The sequence below is a fragment of the Melanotaenia boesemani genome, chromosome 12 (assembly GCF_017639745.1).
Source record: "Melanotaenia boesemani isolate fMelBoe1 chromosome 12, fMelBoe1.pri, whole genome shotgun sequence".
In the NCBI taxonomy this organism is placed as follows: Eukaryota; Metazoa; Chordata; class Actinopteri; order Atheriniformes; family Melanotaeniidae; genus Melanotaenia; species Melanotaenia boesemani.
Window position 1 is genome coordinate 2,212,731 of NC_055693.1, and position 26,244 is coordinate 2,238,974.

Consider the following 26,244-nt stretch of genomic DNA (forward strand, 5'->3'; position numbering starts at 1 on the left):
CGCCGACCTTCCGGTCATTGGACAACCTGAGCCACTGCGGTTTAATGACTCATTCATGGAGCTGGAGGACCGAGGTGGACGTGAGGATTGTTAGCTTTATACGACCCTGCTGGCTTTTTCTCAAATCAAATCAAACTTTATTTGTAAAGCACTTTTCATGCCACAGGCAACACGAAGTTCTTTACGTGATTAAAACACGCATGTTACAAATAAAACAAGCCTTTACATCAACATAGAATTATATAACAATAAAAACACTCATTAAAATATTTCACACCCGCACACACACACATGTATACACACACACCAAGCAGCACCCCCCAACACACACACACACACACCCATTCTGTACAAACATGACTCTAAGTTCTGTCTCTGACATGAATGCTGGTATAAAAATGTAAAAGTGGTAAACATCTGGCCTGATGCTGCTGTGAGGAAACAATATCAGTGTCATGGGGATCCATCCACACCAGGGGCCAGTCCACCCATGTCCACCCACACCAGAGGCCAGTCCACCCATGTCCACCCACACCAGAGGCCAGTCCACCCATGTCCACCCACACCAGGGGCCAGTCCACCCATGTCCACCCACACCAGGGGCCAGTCCACCCATGTCCACCCACACCAGGGGCCAGTCCACCCATGTCCACCCACACCAGAGGCCAGTCCACCCATGTCCACCCACACCAGGGGCCAGTCCACCCATGTCCACCCACACCAGAGGCCAGTCCACCCATGTCCACCCACACCAGGGGCCAGTCCACCCATGTCCACCCACACCAGGGGCCAGTCCACCCATGTCCACCCACACCAGAGGCCAGTCCACCCATGTCCACCCACACCAGGGGCCAGTCCACCCATGTCCAACGGCAGCAAACCCCCCCATCAGGACAGACCAAAGTGGGCCAAGAAAGTCTTCCCCGTAAATACTCAGACCAACAACCACGCCACATTCAAAGCCACTTAAACCCCCTTTCTTCCTCATTCAGATGTTCAGGTTGAACTTCATCAAGCCATCTTCACCACGTCTACATGGCTACATGCCGCCCTGTGATTGGCTGGTTAGATGTTTGAGTTACCAGGAAGCTGAACAGGTGGAGCTGATAAAGTGGATGGTGATTGTACATCTTCACACATCTTTTTTACGTTGCTCCTCAGGGACGATTCTGCCTCTACAAGCTGACTGATGATGATGCTGAGGACTGGGACCAAGTCACTGACATGAGCCTCTTCAGAGTCAGCAGAGGGATCCCTGCCAACGGCCCGGTTCAAGTCCTCATACGGGTTTATATCGTCTCTGTGAGTCCCGTTCTTTGCTAGTCATCATTTCTAAATAATGTGAAATCACACGTTTTAGACCAAATCTGCTCTCTTTCCAGGCGTCTAACAGTAACCATGTCGTTGTTCAGCCAGACCTGAAACTAATGATGTAACTTTGTTCGTCCATTGTTTTCCGTCTCCTCCGGCGACGTGTGTCTCACCTCAGTGATGTAGAAGTCGGATGAAATGCGACATGTTCATTCAGGCTGAGGTCGCTGTGAAGAAGATCCTATATGTATCTGATCTAGAGCCACGTTTGCCACAACTGAAAAGAAGCAGAAAGAAGAACGTCATAAAAAGATCTGATGTGGGCCACGTTTGGACCAGAAAGGCAGATCTGAGCCGTTTCTGCCTGCAGTGTGAACAGAGAAGGTTCAGTTCAAGAATTTACAGACAAGAAATCTGAAAATGTACCAGTAATTTACCTGGATGGAAGTTACTGTGTACAGCATCTGAAATATTTATTTACTTGTTTGTTTGTTTATTCATTCATTCATTTGCTGTATTATGCTGTAAATATAATCCTAATATGCTCCACCACATACTTGAATCTTCTGTACTGGAACTAGATTAAATTATGCTGCTCCTGTTTTGATTTAATAGAAATTAATAAATAATGAAGTAGAAGTCAGTAGAAGAGCAATAGAAGGTGAGAGAGAACACACACAAGTTGCATTTGAGCATTTTAATGTTACAGCACCTTTAGAGATTATAATTTTTGTTATTGTTCCAGAACCACTGATTCCTCTACTTTCTTCTTCTTCTTCCCTTCTGAACATCAGTGTCCTTCCCTGGCGACACATGGCTGTCCTGAGTAGAAACAGATAGAAACGGTTCTTTCACTCGTCATTAAAAAGTAATAATTCCACGAACAAACCACTGAGATGAAGGTAGAAACAAGCTTTTAAACACCTGTGGCACATTTTGGTTCGTGTTAGATGAAACGGACGAGAAGCTGAAGATGCTTCCAGATGGTCTGGTTTGTGATTGACAGGTGGGAACATCACGGCGCTGTGGGGTCAACCAGCGGGTCCAGTATCATTTACCTGCTTGTAGACCTTTGTTTGACCTGGTGTTTGGTGAAAATTACGTTTTTTGTTGGTGAAGTAAAGCAGGGCAGATTCTGTTCCGGTGACGTTGTTCATCATGAAAGCTCGTCTCTGGTTTCGTTCTCCACCAGTTTGAAAACATCTGGTTCTTTCTGGTGTTGAATAAACCCTGAAAAGCTCTCCTGCCTCCGAGGTGAGACGCCTCCCATTCAGGGCGCGGTCACACTAGCCATTTTTTTAAATCCTAGTCCGCTTGCTAGGAAAGTCTGCTGTGTTTGCAACATGAACTTGGACATGGTCCGCCTACAGTCGTAAATCTCAGTCTGCTGGAAGTGGACTACAAAGCAAAGCGGATTGTGAGTAAAAACAACCAAAACATACGTGTATGTAGGACGACAGCCGGGAGAGAACTCTCTAAAAGTTCTGATAAAAACATGATCAACCCAAGACCTCTAGGATCTGATGCGGCTCCATGTTTTACTCTGATGGAAACACAAACTGTGTATGAACCAGTTTTCTTCTTCGCTGGTTGTCTCGCCTTCTCTTTCACTAGTTCTTGACCCAGCGCCTCCTCTGGCGGGGAGTGGAATATGTTATTTAAAAGGTCAGATTTGTCTGAGTCATGCAACTTCAAGGAAACTCAGTCTGGAAGAACGTTGCACCCCCAACTGAACCAAGTCCCCGATCTTACAGAGTCTAGTGGACTATCCGGGTGGGGATGGAGCCTTAAGGACCATTTATGCTCGATGCAGGAGACGGATACGCAGTTTTGTTCGTCTTCTGCGTCGGTTACGAGCATAATTTGGTCCCTTTTCAGGGAGCTTATCTGTCCACCGCTTGATGCAGAAGATGGAGCAAGACCACCGGAAACCGTGGGGGCAGTGCTGAGCGGAATAGCTGACATGCAACCAGCAAACAAAACAATCCAGAGAAGAAGAAGTTCTTTAGTTTCAACCCAGTGTGTGAAGGACAGGCACCTTTCTCTGAAGCAGGTGGCTTCTGTCAACCCATTAAAACACCTAAATTTATTTACAGTGATACCAAAACAAAATAAATACCGTAAAAAGGAGTAAGAGGGAAACAAACTGGAATAAAATAAAATACAATTAAATATTTTGAATAAATGTTTATTTTCATTTTTAGATTCTCGTCTGTCTTGTCTCTTGTCTCATCCTGGCTTGTTAATTGTTGGTTTAGTTAATCTGTTTCACGCTTGACATTTATGTCAGAAGCACAGTGATGCTGAACAAAGAGCCATATGGAATCTGAAAGAGCTGACTCTTCTAAAGGAGCCGAATTAAAGAGCCAAATCTTTGAACAGAGCTTCCCATCACTAGTAGTTTACTTTGTTTATTCCCAACTTCCTGCTGCTGCTCGCCAACATGCTTTTCTTTTGCTTTCTGCTACGTTGTGACGGCGTTGAAAAGACTACATAACACTAAATAAATCCGATATACGCGTCTACATGTACGAAGACATCAGAGTATCGGGGAGAAATTCCAATACGCGATCTAACTCCAGATCAGATCAGATTTTTGGTGTACATGTAAACGGGCTCGATGGCTGTTATTGAATTATGAGAAATCAAATTAATACCTAATTTTCTCCCCAATACTTGAATGTCTTTGTGCACGTTGACCCACATACGTGATTTATTTTATGTTACATCTCAGCATGAATAAAAAACTGTTCCTTTTGTCTTCTCGACATCGTGAGCATGGAGGCTGAAAATGATGGATATATGTTTTATTTTTGTCCTTTGTTTTACATGTTGTGCAGCACTGTGTTGTTTTTTAAAGCAGTAAATAAATAAAAATGGTTCGGTATCGTCCGTTAAACAGACGTAAGTCAGAACATGAGCGGGATGTAAAAGATGAACACGACGGCGTGCAGCAGCAGTAGGTCGGAATATAAATGAAGTAAAACATTCACATTTAGCTTGTTTTGAAACTCATGAAAATAATAGGAAGTTATGTCACTATGTATATGCTGTCCTACAGAAATCCAATAATAGACGAGGAGTTTTTGAATATCCTATTCAGAGGTGCATGCAGACCCAAATCCAATTATTACAATAACGTCATTGTGAAGTGACGTCCGGTCAGGACAGGTGAGGCAGACGCCAATCATTTTTTAACATTATCTTAAATAAAAATAATTCTCTACAGTTGTAATGTCTTTAAGTCTGTGGGGAGAGAGTCTGTGTCTCGCAGACAGTACTCTGCTGCACCATGAGGGGGCGCAGGTGAGCTGGCAGGTGCTTGTTGTTGCCGCTAAAGTCTTAGTTTAAGTCAGCAGGTCAGGTGGTGCAGCGGTTTGTTTTATGCTCTGCTTCGCCTGGCTGCCTAGATGGAGGATTATATATCTAAACTAAAAGGACATTTGAAATTAAATAAAATGAAATGAAATTTAAAAAAAAACAGATCAATAAAGACTTTCTTCTTTGGCCATTTTATCTTTAGAGAAAACTTTCTTGTTGTCCACTCGATGAGCAACTCGTATTAAAATGGATTCAATCACCAGAATTTTAGGTTTTAAAATGAATTAAGAATTTAAGGACAAGTCAAACCGAATGTGTGTTAGAACACATGAAGGGAGCAGATTTGCTCTATTCATCGTCTCTTGCTGCTACAAAAGTTCTTTCAAGGCCAGAGATGTTCCTTAGTGTGTGTGTGTGTGTGTGTGTGTGTGTGTGTGTGTGTGTGTGTGTGTGTGTGTGTGTGTGTTGGTGAGTGAGAGGCATGCTGGTGAGATATGTAACATTTCCAGTGATCAATATGCTGCCAGTTGAACAGATATGAAGTTTTTCTTGTTGTAAAGGAGTCGCTGGTCGTGTAAAAAGCTCATTCAGATGCTTTTAATTCCATCTTTTACCGCCGGGTGTCAGTATTGATTATAAATCACCACTTTAGCGTCTTTGAGCGGTTGTTTCGGCTCTGAAGAGGCTGCAGGCTTCAGATGAAACCCTGCAGTTTGCCATCATCGCTGACTCGCCTTGTTTATTCAGAGCTGAAACATTTTAGAAAATCCACTTTATAAAAATCAAAAGAAACATTTTGATGTTTTGTTTTTATTTTTGCGGCTGGAAGCTTTAATAAAACTGACACATGAAGCCAATAAAGGTCAAAGAATTGAACTGGGAGCGACAGAGAGGGAGGGAGGGAGGTGCAGGGGGAAGGAGGTAGAGAGACCCTGGCGGACAGCAGCGGGGAGGGAGGGAGAGAGAGAGGGAGGTTGGACCGGGAACAATAGAGAGAAACGAAGCCAGCCCTGAAACAGCAAACAAACCGAGAGGGCGACGGAAAGAAAGGAGCCCAGAGAGGCTGATGGAGGGAGAGGCGCGCGCACGGAGGACATGTGAGGAATAAACGTTCAGCCTTTCTTTCCGCTTTTCTTTTTGTCGGTTGGATTGTATTGAACCGGATTCCGGGATGAACCCTGCAGAAGCGGCCGAGGAGGCGCCCAGCGACCCCGACACTGATGCCTTCTACAAAACAGGTAGGAGGACCAGCTCCGCGTGCCACAAAGGCCTCGGAACCGGGCTCAGTCTGGGTCGAATCTGAGCCGCTGAGAGCCGGAGAACATGCGCAGGGTTCCGGGGTTAGCCGCTCCGGAGCACCGGCGGACGGAACCGGGCGGGGAGGAGCGCCGAGTCCCGTCTCAGCCGCTTTTTCTACATTTTACACTGAGATTTGGTTGTTGTGTGTATGCGCGTGCACGTCTCTGTTGGTGTGATCTGATGCTGATGATCTCTACAAAAGGAGGTCGAATCATGGAGTCTCATCAACACACAGCTGAAAATCTGTGCGCGTGTGAGGAAAATCCAGGGTGAGTGTGTGATAACGGAGCAGCCAGGTTCTCCAGTCAGCTGTTTGAATCCTCTCAGCTGATAACTGGGTCTGGAAGTCACAGACCTTCAGGCTGATGGAGGAGAAGCTGCCTCCAGATGATCTCTGATGGCTCTGCAGGGGCTGATCACTTCTGACCCATCGATCCGATTCAGTCATTTATCAATCACCAATGCTGGCTCGTGTGTTTTCAGGAGCTTTTCTTTCTAATCAAACATCTGTTGATTGTTTTTCACAAACTGCTTCCTACATCTGACAGATGATCAGTTAATTATGAAGAACTTCGTGTTACAGATTATTTCCTTATATTTCTCCAGGAAAAGAGAAAATTTGTAGTGAAACATGAATGTAAACAGTCTGAACCCTCAGAGAAGCTTTCTGTCCTTTCTATCAGCCGTCTTCAGGAACAGTTCTCCAGGATCCTTGAAGGACTTTCCAGGAATAGTTCTCCAGGATCCTTGAAGGACTTTCCAGGAACAGTTCTCCAGGATCCTTGAAGGACTTTCCAGGAACAGTTCTCCAGGATTCCTGAAGGACTTTCCAGGAATAGTTCTCCAGGATCCTTGAACGACTTTCCAGGAATAGTTCTCCAGGATTCCTGAAGGACTTTCAAGGAATAGTTCTCCAGGATCCTTGAAGGACTTTCCAGGAATAGTTCTCCAGGATTCCTGAAGGACTTTCAAGGAATAGTTCTCCAGGATCCTTGAAGGACTTTCCAGGAATAGTTCTCCAGGATCCTTGAAGGACTTTCCAGGAATAGTTCTTCAGGATTCCTGAAGGACTTTCCAGGAATAGTTCTCCAGGATCCTTGAAGGACTTTCCATGAATAGTTCTCCAGGATTCCTGAAGGACTTTCCAGGAATAGTTCTCCAGGATCCTTGAAGGACTTTCCAGGAATAGTTCTCCAGTATCCATGGCAGAATTTCCAAATCTCTTGGTTGGATGTTTCTGCTTTTTGTTCCGTCCTCTGTCCAGATGATCCCACACTGCTTCAATAATGTTGAGGTCCGGGTTCTGGGGAGGAGCCGTCCCTCCATCAGACCTGCTGAAGTCCAGGTTCTGGGGAGGAGCCGTCCCTCCATCAGACCTGCTGAAGTCCAGGTTCTGGGGAGGAGCCGTCCCTCCATCAGACCAGCTGAAGGTCCAGATGCATCTCTCAGGTCCTGGTTCAGATCTTTGCTGGATTTCAGGTCCTGATCATCTGCTGTAGATGGTTTTTAGTCCTGACTCTTCTTCTGTCCTCCACGTGTCCAGTTTCTGCCTCCATTCTGAGATAATCCAGGTTTCCAGCTACCAGCTGTTTGGGAATCACCGTGTTGCTGCTGAAATCCTGGTTTCTGTCAGACTGTCTGATCTTTGCTGGTTTTACACATGAAACTAAAGAAATGGGAACAAATGATGCACATGAAGAGCCTGAAGATCCAGTTTAAACCGGTTCTGTCTGCTATGTGTCGACACAACTCTGGTTCATCCAGTCAATCAAGTTAGGAGCCTTTTTTCTGCCTGAATCATTCATTGATCAGAGTTTAGTTCCCCTGGAACTGGTCCAGTACCAGGACTGGACTGGAAATGAGGGGAAAAGCAGAAAAGCTTTGAAAGACCTTCAGAAAGCTGGAGAACAGTTGAACCTTAAACAGAACGTCTGAGATGAAGACATGAGGACCGGATCAGGACTTTTTCATACTATCATGTGTTTAACTGATCACTTAATCAGCGTAATTAATCACCTGACGTCAGCACCGTGAACAAGCTGGACTATAAGATGTTTGGCGTGTTGGAAGATAAACTTTAGTCCCGTTGTAAGTTAGAGGAAAAGTTCCTGGATTATTTAGGAAACTGGTGACATGTTGGGGTTCATGTTCAGAGTCAGACCCACCTGCGTCTGATTGATACGTTTATTATGCCAAGTCTGCTGACACGGTTATTAAAGCAAACAAAGTCCGAGGCTCCGTTTGAGGCTTCCTCCTCACGGCGAGCGTCGGTAGGACGCTTTCCTGCAGATGTGGAAAACAACATCACACTGGGCCGAGAAAAAGACAGACTGGCTGAAGTGTGGTGAAAGAAGTCAGAGGAAGAGGTCTTCTCCTGGAGGACTGGTCCCGTTCCCGGTGGAGTAGAGATCAAAGTGTTTCTGTTCAAACATTCCAGCTGTCTTCAGAAGGAATCTTCATGTTTTCCTCTTAGTTGGTATGTGAATGTGTTGCATGAGGAAAAGTTGATGAAAGCTAATTGAAAACATTTCTCAGGTTTTTGCATATCTTAACAGGAGTGTGTGAAAGTCTCTTTGAGTTGTAATGAATTATCTGCCGTGTGGTCTGCTGCAAACATTAGCAAATCCAGGAATTAAAAATCCACACTCACCCTTTACCTACCAGCGTTTTATATGTGTGTTTCACGCATCTCTTACGTTAGCGTGGTTGTTAGCCAGCACATCCACCAGAGGGCAGTGCTGAGTTCAGAGTTCATCTCCAAGTTCCGACGTCGGTTTGAAACAACAGCAAACATGGAGATGACGGAGGACCATCATGATCATTCTCAGAAAGTGACCTATAAAGAGCAGCGCAGGAGACAGAGGGTGTCTGAGGACTTTAAGTACAGCACAGCCTCTTCCTGCAGCAACGGCAGTGGTGCGTTCACTAGCAGTGGGAAATAAGGATACCTCAATAAGGTTCCTTTAAGCCCCGTTTCCACCAGCGGGTTGGGACGGTTAGGTGTGGATATGGTTTGTAAACTGTAATCTCGTGAAAGCAATAGCTGCCTCAGCTACGCGACAGCAGGACGCCATCGCAGCGCCTCCCTTAAAGTAGAACCAGAACCCGACTCGGAAACAGAGGAGTAGGACGGAGGTCATCCACCAGCTTGTGTTCGTTCTTCTTGGCGGTGCTTCGTAATGTCGTTTTAAACGATGATTTAATCAACAGAAAGAAAATCTGTTGCTCTGAACAAGGAGCCGTTCCTGCTTTGTTTTTATACCAGGTTGCACAGGAAGGGACTTTTATTTTCTTAACGGATCAAGCTCCACCCTTTCGGGCTGGGTCGGTAAGATTTGTACCCAACAACGTGGGACGGGTCGGGTATTAGGGTGCCCTTCCCAGTTTTCACATTTGGAAATGAATCCTGACCCGACCCCGTCGGTGTAAACGGGACTAGTCTTCTTTTCTTAACACAGAGTTTAAGGAGGAAGACGTTTGTTTTACCTCGACTTGTTTGGCCTGGCGTCCACAGGCTTCCTCAGAAGCATCATCCGACCGCTGTGAAAGAAGAAAATGGGCATAAATTAGTAAATTAGGATGCTCAGTCTCTGAGTGAGGGGGAAAATGGTCTGGATATAAAACACAAGACCCGGTCCTGGTCCAGAGCTCTGCAGGTCTGGACGGGTCACTGATGACTCGTTTTTCTTCTAATCTGCCTCTTTTGATGCGGCCTGGGATATTTCCTGGAGTTGGGAGCAGACAGGGAGCTGGGTGGAGGTGAGTCAGATCCATGTTGTTAGAAGCTTTACTGCCACGTTCCTCATGGATTTAATAGGATTTTTCTGTCCTTGTTCTTGAAAAAGATCAGTAAATAATTCAATTTATTGATAAGTTGAGGGAAGCAAACAGGAAACGGGCAGCACCGCTTCCTTTACTTCCTCTCAGCTGATGTTTCATCCGTTTGGTCGGGAAAACCTCAAACTACAAGATTCTGCCAAATATTTTTAATCACATCAGAAAATAACAGAAATGTTCACACTCGGATTTTAAAGCTTTAAAATGTGAAGCAGGTCTTCATCAGACCCACAACGACCAGACGAAGACAGCGAAGACGGTTCTGTCACATTTCCTCTAGAACAGGTTTCTACTTCACTCATGTCGTAAAAATGAAACAGTCTGATGTTTTTGATCTGATTTACACTACAGCTCATTTCTCTTCAGTCCCTCCAAGATTCTGTGTTTATCTTCTGATGCTACTTCCAGCAGGATAATGCACCATGTCACAAAGCTCAGATCATCTCCACCTGCTTTCTAGAACATGACCATGAGTTCACTGGACTCCGACTTGGTATTAGAAGGCGGTCCCGATGAAGAGGACGACCCGATACTAGAAGGTGGTCCTGATGAAGAGGACGACCCGGTACTAGAAGGCGGTCCTGATGAAGAGGACGACCCGGTACTAGAAGGCGGTCCTGATGAAGAGGACGACCCGGTACTAGAAGGCGGTCCTGATGAAGAGGACGACCCGGTACTAGAAGGCGGTCCTGATGAAGAGGACGACCCGGTACTAGACGGTGGACCTGATGAAGAGGACGACCCGGTACTAGAAGGTGGACCTGATGAAGAGGACGACCCGGTACTAGAAAGTGGTCCTGATGAAGAGGACGACCCGGTACTAGAAGGTGGATCTGATGAAGAGGATGACCCGGTACTAGAAGGCAGACCTGATGAAGAGGACGACCCGGTACTAGAAGGCGGTCCTGATGAAGAGGACGACCCGGTACTAGAAGGCGGACCTGATGAAGAGGACGACCCGGTACTAGAAGGCAGACCTGATGAAGAGGACGACCCGGTACTAGAAGGGGGACCTGATGAAGAGGACGACCCGGTACTAGAAGGCGGACCTGATGAAGAGGACGACCCGGTACTAGAAGGCAGACCTGATGAAGAGGACGACCCGGTACTAGAAGGTGGACCTGATGAAGAGGACGACCCGGTACTAGAAGGCGGACCTGATGAAGAGGACGACCCGGTACTAGAAGGCAGACCTGATGAAGAGGACGACCCGGTACTAGAAGGCGGACCTGATGAAGAGGACGACCCGGTACTAGAAGGCGGTCCTGATGAAGAGGACGACCCGGTACTAGAAGGCGGACCTGATGAAGAGGACGACTCGGTACTAGAAGGCGGTCCTGATGAAGAGGACGACCCGGTACTAGAAGGTGGACCCGATGAAGAGGACGACTCGGTACTAGAAGGCGGTCCTGATGAAGAGGACGACCCGGTACTAGAAGGCGGTCCTGATGAAGAGGACGACCCGGTACTAGAAGGCGGTCCTGATGAAGAGGACGACCCGGTACTAGAAGGTGGACCCGATGAAGAGGACGACCCGGTACTAGAAGGCGGTCCTGATGAAGAGGACGACCCGGTACTAGAAGGTGGACCCGATGAAGAGGAGCACTGGATTCACTGGAAGATTTTTTTCCTTTGAAAATGTTTCCAGTTGAACTCATCTGAACTGGAAAGAAAGTTGTTCTTCGTCTCGAGTTTCTCGTCATTTTTGAATTTTCTATCTGAAGAAAGTTGTGATGCTCTGAAAGACGGCGGCAGGGAAAGGAAACGAGGAAAACGGAGCGACTGCAGCCTCTAAACACTCGTCCCTCTGAAGGATGCTGCGTGCCGGCTTCTCAGTGTTATGCTAATCAGAGCTTTATAAATAGACTCCTAAATGATCAGGCGGAAACAGGAAGTGACATGTATTCAGACCAAAACACCAGCAATCAGAGCATATTTATCAGACAGCTGACGCCAGATGTTTGTCGATGGCTGCCAGAAAAACCAGCAGCTCTTCACAAAGGCATGCTGGGAAATTCACGCTAGCAGCCAGATTCCTGCAGAACGCTGCTCCTTTAACTCTGCTTCCTGCTTCTCTCCACACTGTTTGTCTGAATCTTCACACGAGGGCTGCTTCCAGCGTGTGCTCGCCGTTTTCCAGCAGCGAGGAGTGAATCCAGTGCTCACGCTGTGCACGGGCGCGTAATTAGAGCTAATCTGCTGAAAGCCATCAGTAATGTCTGTTACCATGGAGATGTTTAGTAAAGACAAAAAGGTGGCAGCTACCAAAATGAAGTTTTCTCTCCTGGAAACACAAGGTGTCACCAGGATGCTGTGGTCTCCATGGAGGTGATGGAGGAAACTGGAGTCAGTCAGGTGACCGAACCAATATGGATTCATCTTATATCTGAACTTCAGAGAAAACCGAACCTTTAACTCCAACAGTGATCGGTCATTCCGCAGAATTTCTTTCATCCCATCATTCCACTCATACTTCCGTGATGCAGGAATGACTGAAGGGTCTGATGAGGAAGAAACAGCTCTGTCAGCTCCCAGCATCAAATCCCACAGACACCAACATGAATCAATTCACAAAAATCAAAGATGTGATTTTTCTGTTTTATAATCAATAACATGAGAGATCGCAACTGGAGGAAGTTGGAAAAGTGGAAGCAAAGCTCTGGATGGATGGTTGATGGATGAGTGGGTGGATGGCATAACAGACACATCTTTAAAATAATTTAGAAATGCCAGGCTCCAGCCCCCCTGGGCCTTGCCTTCGAACAAGCGGGTACAGAAATTGGTTGAATAGATTCATGAATGCCAGAAAACAGATGTTACACAGAAATTAAGTTTTTGTTTTGCAAAACAAAGAGTGGAGTTCCTCAAGGCTCCATGTTGGGCCGCCTGTTGTTCAGCATCTACACGTTCTGCCAGCTCACATCATGGCAGCAAACCTGGTATCTGATGATGCTCTATCACTGTTTCACCAGGGACTCTGGTCCCAGGCGAAGCTTCAGTTCGTGTCTCTGTCAAATCAATACTTGGATGCTCCAGAAGTTTCTTTAGCTCAGTAAAGATAATGTTTTGAATCAAAACTTCGTGTCCAGCTTCAGTCAGCAATGTTTAAACCAATGGATCAATCCAAAAATCTTGGTTTCACTTTGGACTCTGAGCTAAATTTTAACATCCATATTAAAGCAGGAACCGGCCTTGTACCCCCTGCAGGTACAAGATCTACAATAAGGGGACTTGATTTAGATAAACTTCATTTGTTGTGAAGTTTTGCCTATTGTAACGGAGATTTTGCAGGTCTCTAGAAGATCTCTAAGACACCTGCAGCTAATCCAGATGCTGCTGCTGGTGTCCTCACAAAGACCAGAAATAGGAACCATATCACTCCGGTTTTCACATCTTTACACAGATTTTTAAAATGCTGCTGCTGGTGTACAAGACTTTGAATGGTTCTGGTCCAGAATATAGATCTTATGTGCTGACACCATATGAGCCAACAAGACTTCTGAGATCATCTTGGTCCAGTTTGCTTTCCATCCCGAGAGTTAAAACTACAGATTTACTTTTCCTGTTCCTGATATCTGGAACAAACTACCAGGAAACCTGAAGTCTGGATTTGTAGGCCAATCAGATTTCATTTGGGGCCAGTACCTCTCTGATCCCACCCCTAGGTCCGCCTGTGATGTCCTTAGAGCAGAGAAATAGCTGCTGGTGGATTTTAATTTGTAAATTAATTTCGGTACTGTGTTGTTATTCATGGTGTTAATTTGGTTATAAGTCTTCATCCAATCAGAGCCTCCGTTCAATCAGTGGTCTGCAGAGTCTCCGTCCAGTAAGAGTCTGTGTCCAGTAAAAGATGCTAGTGGCACAGAAACGTCTGGAAGTGATACAGGAAGCAGGGAGGTTTATAACGAGAGTGCTGCATAAGCTCTGAAGTGGATCATTTGGAAGGTCAGAATCGGTACCTGGTCCGGTCTGCTGGATCGGGTCAGTGATTCTCTGGTTGGACCCGTTTCAGGACCAATCAGATCAGAAAGTGTGGAGCAGATGAATGAGGGCTGATGCTGCTGGCTGACGCTGCAGATGTGTGCAGGAATGAGCATGCCGGTGCGTGTGTGGATGTTGGTCTGCAGACACATTACACGGATGAACGAGCTGTAATCCAGTCATTCGGTGTGTTTTTCCTCCAGGCTTCCAGCCAGATTAACCTGCAGTACGAGCTCTCAGACTCAGACGGCGGAGGCAGAGCTGCACTTATCTGGTGTGTGTGGTTTTGTGTGCTGGCGTCGGCGTTGCTGAGATGTGATTTGGACAGTTGACTTCTCACCAGAGCTGTGGTTTAACTCGGCGTATGGCTGCTGCTTGCAGACAGATTAAAGCTAATGATGGAGAACGTGATGAGATCACAGTCAGAAACTCTGAAGACCGATGCTAGATGCTAGCACATCTTAGCTTTTTAAAACTGTTCTTCACTTCATCCTGTGTACATAAAGTCACTCATTTAATGTGATTAGAAATTGTGTATGATATTTACATTCATGAATTAATCTAATGTCTGAGCACGTGCACCACCTCATTAGCCAGCAGACAAGCCTGTAGTCACGGGGGGAGGATTTTTTACATCGTGATGTTCGAAGCTGGTTTTTATTTCTATTCTGCTCTGAATGTTTTGGTTTGGTTTTGAGCAACGGGGTGCAGCAGAAAACTGTTTGAGGGGGGACCGTTTTCACTGCTGCACCACTGAACCTGCAGCAGAGCAGCTGTTATTGGACATGTTGAGCGGTGAAAATGGACGGAGAAAGTTCAGAAAGTGAAGCTGGAGCAGACGAACATGAAGACTTCCCTTAGACTCCTTTCCAGGTGAAGCAGCCAGTTCTTTCTTTTTCTGCTGTCATGATGCTGGACAGGACAGAGAAAAAACAAAGAACTGATCACAAAGCAGACGGGGCAGATTAGAAACTGGTGTTATGGTAATAACAGTCTTTGACTTCTGAATTTTACTTGTCTTGTTGGTGGAAGGCCAGCAGTCGGAGTTTGGATCGAAGTTAGCTAACACAAGATTTTAGGCTGTGATGAAATTGAAATCAAACATCCATCCATTTTCTGGCTGCTTGTTAGAACTGAGAGCTGAACCACAGATGGCCGAGGGGGCATTTGGTTTGGAGATGGGATTTATGGCTCTTTGAAGGGAGCCGGATCTTTCAAAGAGCCATTCAAAAGACTGGCTCGTTCTTACTTTTTGATTTATTTTCTTTAGAATTCAATAACCAGTTACTAATTTATAACAAGAAAATAATCATTGCTAACAATTCTAAGGTTTGGATCATGTAATTTACACATCTCACCATTATATACTCTATTGGTGGGAATTATTCTCAAATATTGGTCCTACTTGTGTTTTCTTTGTAATCGTTCCGTAAGCTGGCTCCGTACCCCGTGCTTGGACACGGACCCTCAATAAACTTTGTGGCACAACAAAAACGAAGCGGCTACAATTAACTTCCATACAAAACAACTTTACTCAAAGATTTCCCACATATGGACGTTTTATATCCATATGTGGATTATATATACAGAATATAAGAATAATAAATAAATAAACTACTAAACGAGATCAAAAAATAAAACATATATGAAAAAAAATAAAATAAACTTGAGTGTCATTAGGGCTGGTTATTGTCACTAATTTCCTGAATTGACTTGATCCAAAACAGCCTATTTCAATTAGTTTTAGATTAAATTCAGTATCGATTCGTTTACAGCTAATTATGTAACACCACCACAGACTATATATACAAGATAAAAGATGGGCGGAGCCTCTGTGACGTCACCCGTAGGATTCTGAAGAGCAAAAGTGAAGCTCGTTGGCGTTCCCACCGCCACCATCTTGGTAGCGTAACACGTGTCGTTGGTCCTGGAAAATCCAAACAGGGCAAAGGGGTGGAGCTGAGAGGGGGATTGTGAAGGTGGGGGTAGATGATTGACAACCATAAAGCTGCCTGTGGCTAAGAGCTAACCGAGCTAACCCCGAGCAACGGTAGCTAACCAGCTAACAGAAGTAGGCGGGCTAAAGCTAAGGCGTGCTGTTAGCCGGCTAAAAACCGCGGTTGTGCCGCACTCTCCCTTCTGGCTGCAGATACTGGATACCTGTCAATCAAAAGGACACGCCCCTAATTATTCTGAAGTTCAAGATTAAATAACACCCAAACGGATGAGTTAGAAAAAAATTCAACCCCTCACAGTTGTCATGAACTGCAGTTTGTTGCACTTCTGCATAGGCTTCACGTTTAACAGGTGGAGGTTGGTGCTTGAACACCACCTATTTTTCTTGGATATTAAAACCTTCTCAGATAACTTTTTTTTTTATTAAACTGAGTGCATTTATTTGTCAATCAAAATCAGTTATCTGGGAGTAATCAGATTACTGTAATAATGTGATCTACATGCGTTTCTGATGTACCAGAACAATCCAGAGTTTCCCAGATTCACAGCCAGAAACGCTGTGATGGAAAAAATATAGAAATAACAACCCACTCAGGACAGAAAGCAGTGAAACGTCTTAAAGGTCCTGATGAAGCGTTTCATTCAGCGGAGTCGCTCTAAATGTTCCTAAAGTTCACATCTCAGATACGTGTTGGTGTTAATAAAACCTACAAAGAATTCTGGATCCATTTAAAGCTGGAATATGACTTAAAATTCCTTCAACGACATAGATTCAGTTTTTTAGCTGTGCTTGTTGCCATGACGACTGTGATGCTATCGGTGTAACACGGAGCAGGAGAAATCCTCCATCTGCTCCTCACTGGAGCAACATACTTCCACCTCCACCTGCTGAGAGATTCTAGAAAACTCTTCTTTCTGTCTGATTTCCAGCTGGTTGATGCGTTTTCCGATGCGTGCACTCTGTCCTCTGATGAAATCTGTGTGTGCGTGCACGTGTGTGTTCTGACTGCCGTGGACACAGAGAGCAGCTATGACATGTCGTCATGGAAACCACATAAACAGCATCAGACTGTTTACTGTTTAATAAAAGGACAAAGTGGAAACCTGCTCTAGAGAAAATGTGACTTTAAATGACCACGTGCGTGGTGACATCACTTCCTGTTGTTGAACGTGACTGCGTCTGTTAGCATTAGCTGCTAATATGAGTAGTAATACGCTGCTAATTACTTTACAGGTGAATTTAATCCACACTGTTAAATGAAAACATCTGGATGTGACATCATCTCGGCAAGAGAAGCTGATTGGACGGAGGCGATCTCAGATCTCGCCGAGTCTCAGTAAGGCGTGCAAGAGTAGGGCCACGTTACCAGAAAATAGGAAATTTAAAAGACTTATCTCCAAGTTTTACAAATTTATAATGGATTTATTTAATTTGAATCGATTCAAATCAATAAATAGTTTTGTTAAACCCTGCCCTAAGTGTCATCTCATGATGCCATTTTAAACGATTCAACACAATAGAAAGATCTGCAGCCTACATCTGGTTTTTAAACAACAGCACGATTATTTTGTCCTCATTTTTCCCCTTTAAAGGATGGATTGTTTTCTAGAAAGCAACCAAGACGCCATTAAATATGATCCAGACAGGATTGTTTTATTCCTAATAAACACTAAATCAGAAACAAAAACATTTATGTAGGATATTTAATGAACAAAACCACATGGAGCAGTCAGTTCTTTTCTCTGGTCCTTTTACTAATAGTGTTTTCTGTCTGTAATTCCCTCTGATGAGGCGGCGTTGGTCTGTCTGTCTGTTAGCAACGTAACCCAAAACGTTATGGACAGATTTTGATTAACTTTTCAGGAAATCCTAGAAATGGAGTAAAGGAACAAGTGATTTAGATTTTTGCGGTGATCCGGACCATCGCCCGGATCCAGGAATTTTTTAAAGGATTGTTTGCTGTGGGGAGACAGGGATCATTTAGCCATTCTAGCTTCACACAAGCATGGGCAAAATAAAAATGACCGTGGCTTGGCAGAGGTCTGAGTGCTTCTAGTTTTACAAAACCCTTTAAAAAAAGTATATTCTGAATATTTCCTCCTGTTTTGGCTTCATTTTATGTTTGCTGTTTATTAACTGTGGTTGCATCCACCCGCCTCCCGTCTGTTTTAATACCAAAATGACAAAAAATAGTGATGATGTGTTCAAGGCGCCTTGGAAACACGGAAACAGAGGAGATAAACTATGTAATAATCCATGCAACCATGTGTTTTACGGCCGTAGACACTATATGAAAGATACGTAGCACATTTAGCCAGCAGCTGTATCTGATACACGCTGAAGCTACCGGTGCAGTCGCATCGCAAACGTCTGTCTCGGACCGTCGATTCAGATCAGCGAATCTCTCTGATGGATAGGATGTACGACTTTAAACCGAATCGTCCTGTTCCTTTAAATGAAGCCTCCGTCCTGAGTCATGGTGCGGAAGGTTGGAGGGAGGAGCTCTGCATTTATTATTGAAGAGTGTGTGTGACATGTCTAACAATGAGATGCTGCTGCTGAGGAAGAGGAAGACGAAGAGGAGGAGGAGGCAGGGATTCCCTCCATTTCCCTCTTTGTTTCCCACCTCAAACCAGCAGCAGATGGATGTGAAGAAAGAGTGTGTGCAGCAGAGAGAGAGAGATGCAGCTTAAGTGGATTAGCTCTTATTACCCACCAGGAGACAGAGAAAGAGTGTTAAATAGATAAATACAAAGGAAGGATTTCCTCTCCTCCTCCCTTAAAAGCTTCAGGCAGCTGCAGCCAGATGGTGTGTGTTGCGTAATGTGCATCCGTTCTGACTAATCGATCACAGAGCCATTAAATGGACGTGTGTGTGTGTGTGTGTGAGATGGTTGCTGATTAGTGGTGTCAGCTAATAGATCTTGATTTTATTAATTATTGTAGGCAGGTGTTTCTGCTTGTCTTGGTGTGTGTGCTGTGGAGACAGGAAGCTTTTATCCTGATTGACAGCAGCTCACAGCTGTTAGAGGCTGCAGAAAGTCGGAGCTCTGCTTTATTTTTCTTCTACCAGAAAGAGAAATATGAATCATACGGCCCAGTCCTGCAGTCGTTTCTAAATAATAATAAAGAAGGAATAGCCTGAAAGATGGAACAAATATGTTAAAGACCTCTGGAAAACTGAAAGGGGGCAACTTTAACTGAAGCTCCTGTGCAGAATGCTGTGTTCAGGGTGAGACCAGGATCCAGGCTCAGACCAGAGCTCAGCCGAAGTGAAACGGTTTATTATAACCAACCGACGAGCGAGGAGGGCGTGGCAGGCAGGCCGGTCTGGGTTTCACTCGGTAACCAACAGTCTGCCGATGACTGGAAGGCCAAGCCGGGCTAAATGCTGTAGCTGGTTGCAGATGAGATGGAGGTGAAGATCCTGGTTGCCGGGGAAACAGTCACGCCCACCACAGCCACACACCAGGAACATGTTGAGCACTAAATACTAGACAATTCACTTTGGAGAAAAGTGTCTGCTAAATGAATAGAATCGAATAGAAACTACAGCCTGACTGGTTCTGAACAGGTGGAGCTGATGAAGAGGACTGTGGGTGTAAGTGGTTTATTTTAAGGTCAGAGGGTGAACAGCAGAGTCTTAATGCTGCGGAGAAACATTATAAACTCATTTCATGTCTTCAGCCGGTGGCAGTAATTTCCTCTAACAGCCCAGAATCACGTTCACATGACAAAACCATGTGGAGTTATTTTAAAGGAAGAAAATCTTTCAGAAATTCTACAGTTTACCCAGAAATATTCTACAGCGACATTTGTGTTTGTCAGTAAAAGCAGCAGCTCAGAGCAGAAATCCTTCATCCTTCCACCCGTCGTCATCACGTTTGACTAAGAACACATGCTTTTCCTAAACCTCACACACACACAGAAACACACTGGTTTGCTTGTTTGCTGAGAGCCACCAATAAAGTGTTTTACTGCTGCGTAGTACAGGATAAGAGGCTAATTACTGACTGCAGAGAACTAATGAGCAGCGCTGATGTGAGGCTGAGGAGGAGGCCGTAAATCAGCCCAAACCAAAATCCACTCAATCCATCAGACTCAAGCCATCAGCAGGTCACAGCTGTGGACGCACGTCTGCTTCCTGTTCCACCGTCGGACTGACGCCCATAAATAAAACAAGACCATGAATCGATGGTCTGATTGGTCATTATCTTTCCAGCAGATGATCAGTTGAGCTGTCTGAGCAGTAAAACCCGACTGCTGTGGCTCTGGAACGGATGAGGATGGTTGAGCTGTTTCTGGACGGGAGGGTCTCGCTCGGAGAGTGTTTGTGATTGGCCGAGCATGGACCAGTCGGAATGCAGCGATCACACCTGAACCAGTTTGTTTCAGCTAGGGACGCCATTACAGATTTCCTTGTACGATTATTGATTGAGAAATAATCAGGATTTTACGATTATCGCATTTATTGTTTGTGATGAATCTCCCAACACTATAACTGAAAGGTAGGGTGTCATATGTGGCATCATGACCATGTGGACACACACTAATGTGTCCAGATTGACTCCTACAGTATGATGAAGAGCTTAATTCACCTTTAAGGACTTTGTGTCCGATGGGCAACTTTGCCCTGATCTTTCAATATTTTTACTGAATTTATATTTTCTACGTAAAATCAGCCTAAATGCGTGAAAACATGCTGCAGCATTCAGTCCACTTACAGTGTGGTAGAGACAATAAATAAGCTATAAACTAATAAATTTATAGAAACACACACGAAACATAAGTCTTCATGCAGAACTGATGTGAGCTTCCGGCTCCGTCACTGAGCTTCATGCATCACGTCCAAGATGAAACGGAATTTTCTTTTTAGTTCGTTTATGTTTCTAAATTTTCTAGCCTTAATAGATTCTGGACTCTCAGATCTAAAACTCTTGAACAGCTTCTTCGCCATGTCGTCAAAGCCATCAGTCTAAAACACGAACCTCGTCTTCACCTCCTCTGATTAGGCTGTTAAACTGTGGAGAAAGTGAGGGAGATGAAACCTCATCGGGAAGTTTGAATGGCTTCACATCCTCGTGGATGCGAAGTCCATCTGAGGCCATGAGGAAGAAGAGTCTCCCAAACTTTCAAGTTTCTGAGACAAAAACATTGAACCAAAACATAGAAATGCAGAAAAATATTGAATAGTGAAGTTATCCATTTTTTAGTTTTTGAAGCTGTTTTTTTATGTACAGACTACTAAACATACAATAAGCTATGCTTAGCCTGCTAAAGAACTATTCTATTCTATTCTATTCTATTCTACAGTCATTTAGAAGAAGTTTTTATCCAAAGCGACTTACATTTGAGAGGAAGAACAACACCAGCATGAATTCAAACAAGATGGACGTCATCATTAAGTGGTAGTCAGACTGCTGGAGTCCAGTTGGACCAGGTGCTGTCATGTAGGGCTAGAGGCAGTACATATAATTTTTTTTATATTTTTTTTTTTTTAGTTTTTTTATAGTTTTTTTTAAAGTCATTTTATTTAAATACAAGATCACGATTTCATCAAACAATATCATCTTGGGCATAAGTGCAGCAGCTTCTTCAGTACCTGGTTGAACCAAAGATCTGGACAAATCTTTCTACCTCATTCTGAGTAGAAGAGTTAAGCTAAGTGTGGAAATGCTCCTTAAACAACTGAGTCTTTAGCTTGCTTTTAAAAGTGGATAAGGACTCTGCGGATCGGACGGAGTTTGGTAGATGGTTCCACCACCGGGAACAACAGATGAGAAGAGTCTAGCTACTGATGTGGCGCCACCTTGTGGTGGGAGCACTAGGCGTCTTTTACTGGTAGAGCGTAACTGTGGAGAGGGAGTGTAGCTCTGGATTAAGGAGTGGAGGTAGACTGGAGCCGTTTGGGTTATTGTTTTGTAAGCCAGAAGCAGAGCTTTGAATCTGATGCGCTGCAACTGGAAGCCAGTGGAGAGCGATTAGCAGCGGAGTGACATGAGCTCTTTTGGGCTGGTTGAAGACCAGACGTGCTGCTGCGTTCTGGATCATCTGCAGAGGTTTAACTGAGCATGCAGGCAGGCCAGCCAGTAAGGAGTTGCAGTAGTCAATGCGTGAAATGACCAGAGCCTGGACCAGGAGCTGGGCCGTGTGTGCAGTCAGGTTAGGCTGGGCTTAGGATTGGCTGGAAAGACAATAAGCTCGGTCTTGGACAGATTTAGCTGAAGGTGGCGATCCTTCATCCATGCGGAGATATCAGCAACATGCTGATATTCACATTGAGACGTTGTGTCGTCAGGTGGGAAAGAAAGGAAAAGCTGAGTGTCATCTGCATTGGTAGGAGAAACCACGAGAGTTAATGATGCACCGAGTGAGGAGGTGTATATTCAAAAGAACTGTGGTAAAAACTAGCAACTAACTAAACAAAAACTACAGACTATCAATGTTAAACCAATGTTAAAACTATCTGATATACTAGAAACTACAGGCTAAAATACTCTCTCTCCCCGCAGAAAGTGACTTCTTGGTGCTATCTTGTGTTTATTTCGCCGCTGTGCATGACACGTAGCGTAGCGTGATGATGTCATCAACTCGTAATGAGACTTACCTTTCAGCTAAAAGTAAAGAGCGCTGTAGCTACTGTAGTTTTTACTTTAGGGCAGCTGGAGCGGGATTATGCTAACAGGGAACCTCCGTTTTTAATGGGTTAAAATTCGTTAGTGACTTGTTAAAGCTCAGTGTTGGTCGGCACCGTCAGAACTTCTGTCCCTCGACTCTACCTCAGACAACCCACCATCTTTCATCGTCTTTCATCGATCTGATTTATCGTGTGTTCCAGTTATCCTCGGAACTCGGAATTCTGGGGAATTTTTGCAGAAAAGTGATCTTGTTTTTCTGAACAGCGGACCCTGATATTCCAGATTTAAAGATGGCTGCTCCCAGCACCACCTGTAGTCCATTGCTGTCTTTATTAAAGTTCTTTATAATAAATTTTGTGTTCGTTATCGATTATTACGTCGTAACGGCGAGTTTGCTGCGAAAAATTGCGTCAGTATGTGGCTTATTAATCAGTATCACTAGAACTGGCTGCTGTTGCCGTGGTGACATAGTTTCATACGGCTTAGTAGGCGCTCATAAAATTGGCTGTTTTTTCCAAGTTGGTGCAGCTGGAACGTCTGCTACCTGGGAATGATGTCATATATCCTCGGCTGCTTGGAATGCCGAGACAGCTGGAGCATAGCCTCGTTATTCCGGCGGGTTCTTTGAAGCAAAGCTCTACAACCTCTAAACTTAGGAACATACTTCTCCTGTTAATCAGAAGTTCGTCCTCGGCTGACGCGTTGACTTTTCTTTCAGTTTCACTTTCTCTGCTTTTTTTCTCACTCTTCACGTTTTTCTGTTTTCTGTGAATAGTGATCCATTTTTTCTCGTATATTCGTTCTGCTGTCACGTCTGTCTGAACCGGTGGTAAACTCTGGCTGTAAATGACTCTACAGAAAACCAGATTGTGGTATGAACACTTCAGTTTACTGAACACATCCTGCTGCAGACTGTTTATCCTAATGAGATAACAGATAAACATCAGTGTCATACAGTCCTGATCCAGCTCTCGTTACTTTATATTTAGCTTCCAAGCATTCAGACTTTGTTTTACTCTTTTAAAGTGGTCTTTCTGAAGGTTTTTAAAGTGTTTTTCTCTCATTTTCAGCAGTCAGTAGCAGAGATGCAGAACTTCTTCCCATTTCTTTAGTTACATCTTTAGAAAAAAAGCCAAATAAAACAGTTTAACAGACAGAAAATAAGATCTAGTATCCAAGTTCTTCTTATTTCTTGTTTTGAAAAAGCAGCAGATTAAAATAAAAAAGTTAGCAGGTGTTTTACTGACTGATTTCTTCTCATCCTGCAGCCTGTTGACTGGCTGTTTATCTGTTAAAGCAGCTGCTTCTCTGCTTCTTGGCTGCTTGCTGCCCCTCGTTTGGCTTCAGTCGAGCTGAAAACTTTGAACATCTCAGACGATGTGAAGATTCGGAGTTCTGTGGTTTGCTTTGAGTCACTGTGTGTGTTTCACAGACGGCTGGAAAACACTCCAGTTCAACCACAAGGGGAGAAACTCCTCAGTTGTGTGCGTCGTTAGATCCTGAATTTCATTCATTTTCAGAGTTCTGTTCATAGTTTCCGTGCAGCTGGAACGAGAGGAGCAGCTGGATCCCATTGTCCCCTTCTGCTGCAGCTTTACTGGGTTAATTTTCTGACATTTGCCTCCTTCTTCTACCATTTGGTCGAGCCTCTACCTTCCTCTGGATCCCATTTAATGTGACTACTTTGAAGAAAGAAGTAATTAGGCATTTCTCATCCTCCTGCACACACGGGAACATTAGTGTGGGACTGTAATTGAGTGAACAGGATCCGGCTCACTGTGAAGTATTTATAGAACAGAGGGAATGAAAGTGGAAACATTAATCTGTAATATTCTTCACTTCAGGGTAGGAGGATCATCTGATCTTCTGGGCTTTACATCAGTGATCAGAGTCGAGCTTCACTGTTCTGCTGCGTTTGATGCTCATCCAGAATTCATTAGGGAGTAAAATGCATTACAGCGACAGCAACGCTGGCCTGTGATCACGCTGCCCGTCGACAGGCGCATTCAGGGAGATGCCAAGTTCGGCCTCGGTGATGCTCTGGGATCCGCCTGCAGAGCTCGGGGCTGCTGCCCAGAGGGGGGTGACGCTAACGTGGGCAGGATCATCCGGGTTTGACTTGTGGCTCCTGCAGCATGTCTGTACAGAATCAGAATCAGAATCAGATTTATTGCCAAGTAACTTCCATTCCAAGGAATTTGTTGTGATTTGACGGTGCCTACATATAAATAAATAAATAAATATGAACCATAAAGATATGAACAAGCCAACTGAACATATAACATTAAGACTGAAAAACTATATAAGAGTGGAAATAAAAGTTATGTACATTAAAATAAGATAAAGTAAAGTAGTGTATTTACATGAAATGTGCAGTCTGTAGTTTAAAAATGTACAAGTTGAAGTGACCAATGGAGGGGGAGTGTGTTAATATAACTCCTGTGTGCTTGGATGTGCGTTAAGATAACGAACATCCAGATGTCGCTAATATAACGAATTGCGTTGTGTCAGTTAGTCAGGTAAGTCTTTAGGTGAGTTCCAAAGCCTGATGGCAGAGGGGAAGAAACTGTTTTTGTGGCGGGAGGTTCTGGTTCTGATAGACCGCAGCCTCCGGCCAGAGGGGAGAGGGTCAAACAGATGGTGTCCAGGGTGGGAGGGGTCAGCTGCTATCCTCCCTGCTCTCCTCAGGGTTCTGGAGGAGTAGAGTTCTGGGAGAGAAGGAAGGCTGCAGCCAATCACCTTTTCTGCAGAACGTATGATACGCTGCAGTCTGCACCTGTCCTTGGCAGAGGAAGCAGCGTACCAGACGGTGATGGAGGAGGTGAGGATGGACTCCACGATGGCAGTGTAGAAGTGGACCAGCATTGTCCGTGGTAGATTGAACTTCTTCAGCTGCCTCAGGAAGTACATCCTCTGCTGAGCCTTCTTGATGAGGGAGCTGATGTTCAGCTCCCATCTGAGGTCCTGGGAGATGATGGTGCCCAGGAAGCGGAAGGACTCCACAGTGTCCACTGGGGAGCCACACAGGATGACAGGGGAGGGGGGGGCTGTGCTCTTCCTGAAGTCCATAATCATCTCTACTGTTTTGGAAGCATTGAGCTCCAGGCTGTTCTCGCTGCACCAAGCCATCAGACGGTCAATCTCCCATCTATAAGCGGACTCATCCCCACCAGAGATGAGTCCAATGAGGGTGGTGTCGTCTGCAAACTTCAGGAGCTTGACAGACTGGTGACTGGAGGTGCAACTGTTCGTGTACAGAGAGAAGAGCAGGGGAGAAAGAACACAGCCTTGCGGGGAGCCGTTGCTGATCGTCCTGGAGTCCGAAGTGTGGCTTCCCAGTCTCACGCGCTGCTTCCTGTCCGACAGGAAGTCAGTGATCCACCTGCAAGTGGTGTCGGGCACGTTGAGTTGTGAAAGCTTGTCCTGCAGACGAGCCGGGACGATTGTGTTAAATGCGGAGCTGAAATCCACAAACAGGATCCTGACGTAGGATCCTGCAGAGTCCAGGTGCTGGAGGATGAAGTGAGTGGCCAGATTTACAGCATCGTCTACAGACCTGTTGGCTCTGTAGGCAAACAGGCTCTGGAGTCCAGGTTTCATGCATGAAATTTATCCTGATGACACATTTAAGTCTCACTTTACTTGCTAAGTGTTGTCCTGATGAGCATCTTCAGTTGGATCAGTCATGTCCAGGTCCTGCTGGTGTTTATGCTCCTGGAACCATAACTGATTTAATGAGCCATTCGCAGTTTCACTGTACCGGCCGTGTGTACTTAGACTTGCATGGCTTACTGGAGGTGTTCCAGTCTGGTTTTAAAACTCTGCACAGCACCGAGTCAGTTTTGTTAAGAGTGTTTAACGACATCCTCTTAGCAAATGACTCTGGTGAACATATTATTC

General features: G+C 44.8%; 1 protein-coding gene and 1 long non-coding RNA gene across 3 annotated transcripts in view; one reads left to right on the top strand and one right to left on the bottom strand.

The window, feature by feature from the left end:
* Positions 1 to 11,838, bottom strand: part of LOC121650944 — an 18,024-nt gene extending 6,186 nt beyond the window's left edge. Inside the window, exon 1 of the long non-coding RNA XR_006012365.1 lies at positions 11,828 to 11,838. This is a non-coding gene — a long non-coding RNA (uncharacterized LOC121650944). The remainder of the gene's footprint in view (positions 1 to 11,827) is intronic.
* The window catches only part of kalrna (kalirin RhoGEF kinase a), a 203,368-nt gene continuing 182,746 nt past the window's right edge, over positions 5,623 to 26,244 (top strand). Inside the window, exon 1 of one of the 2 annotated variants that reach the window (XM_042002791.1) lies at positions 5,623 to 5,870. In XM_042002791.1, the coding sequence (XP_041858725.1) occupies positions 5,804 to 5,870 (67 nt within the window). In that variant the 5' untranslated portion in view covers positions 5,623 to 5,803. The remainder of the gene's footprint in view (positions 5,871 to 26,244) is intronic. The other variant, XM_042002792.1, reaches the window with a different exon arrangement.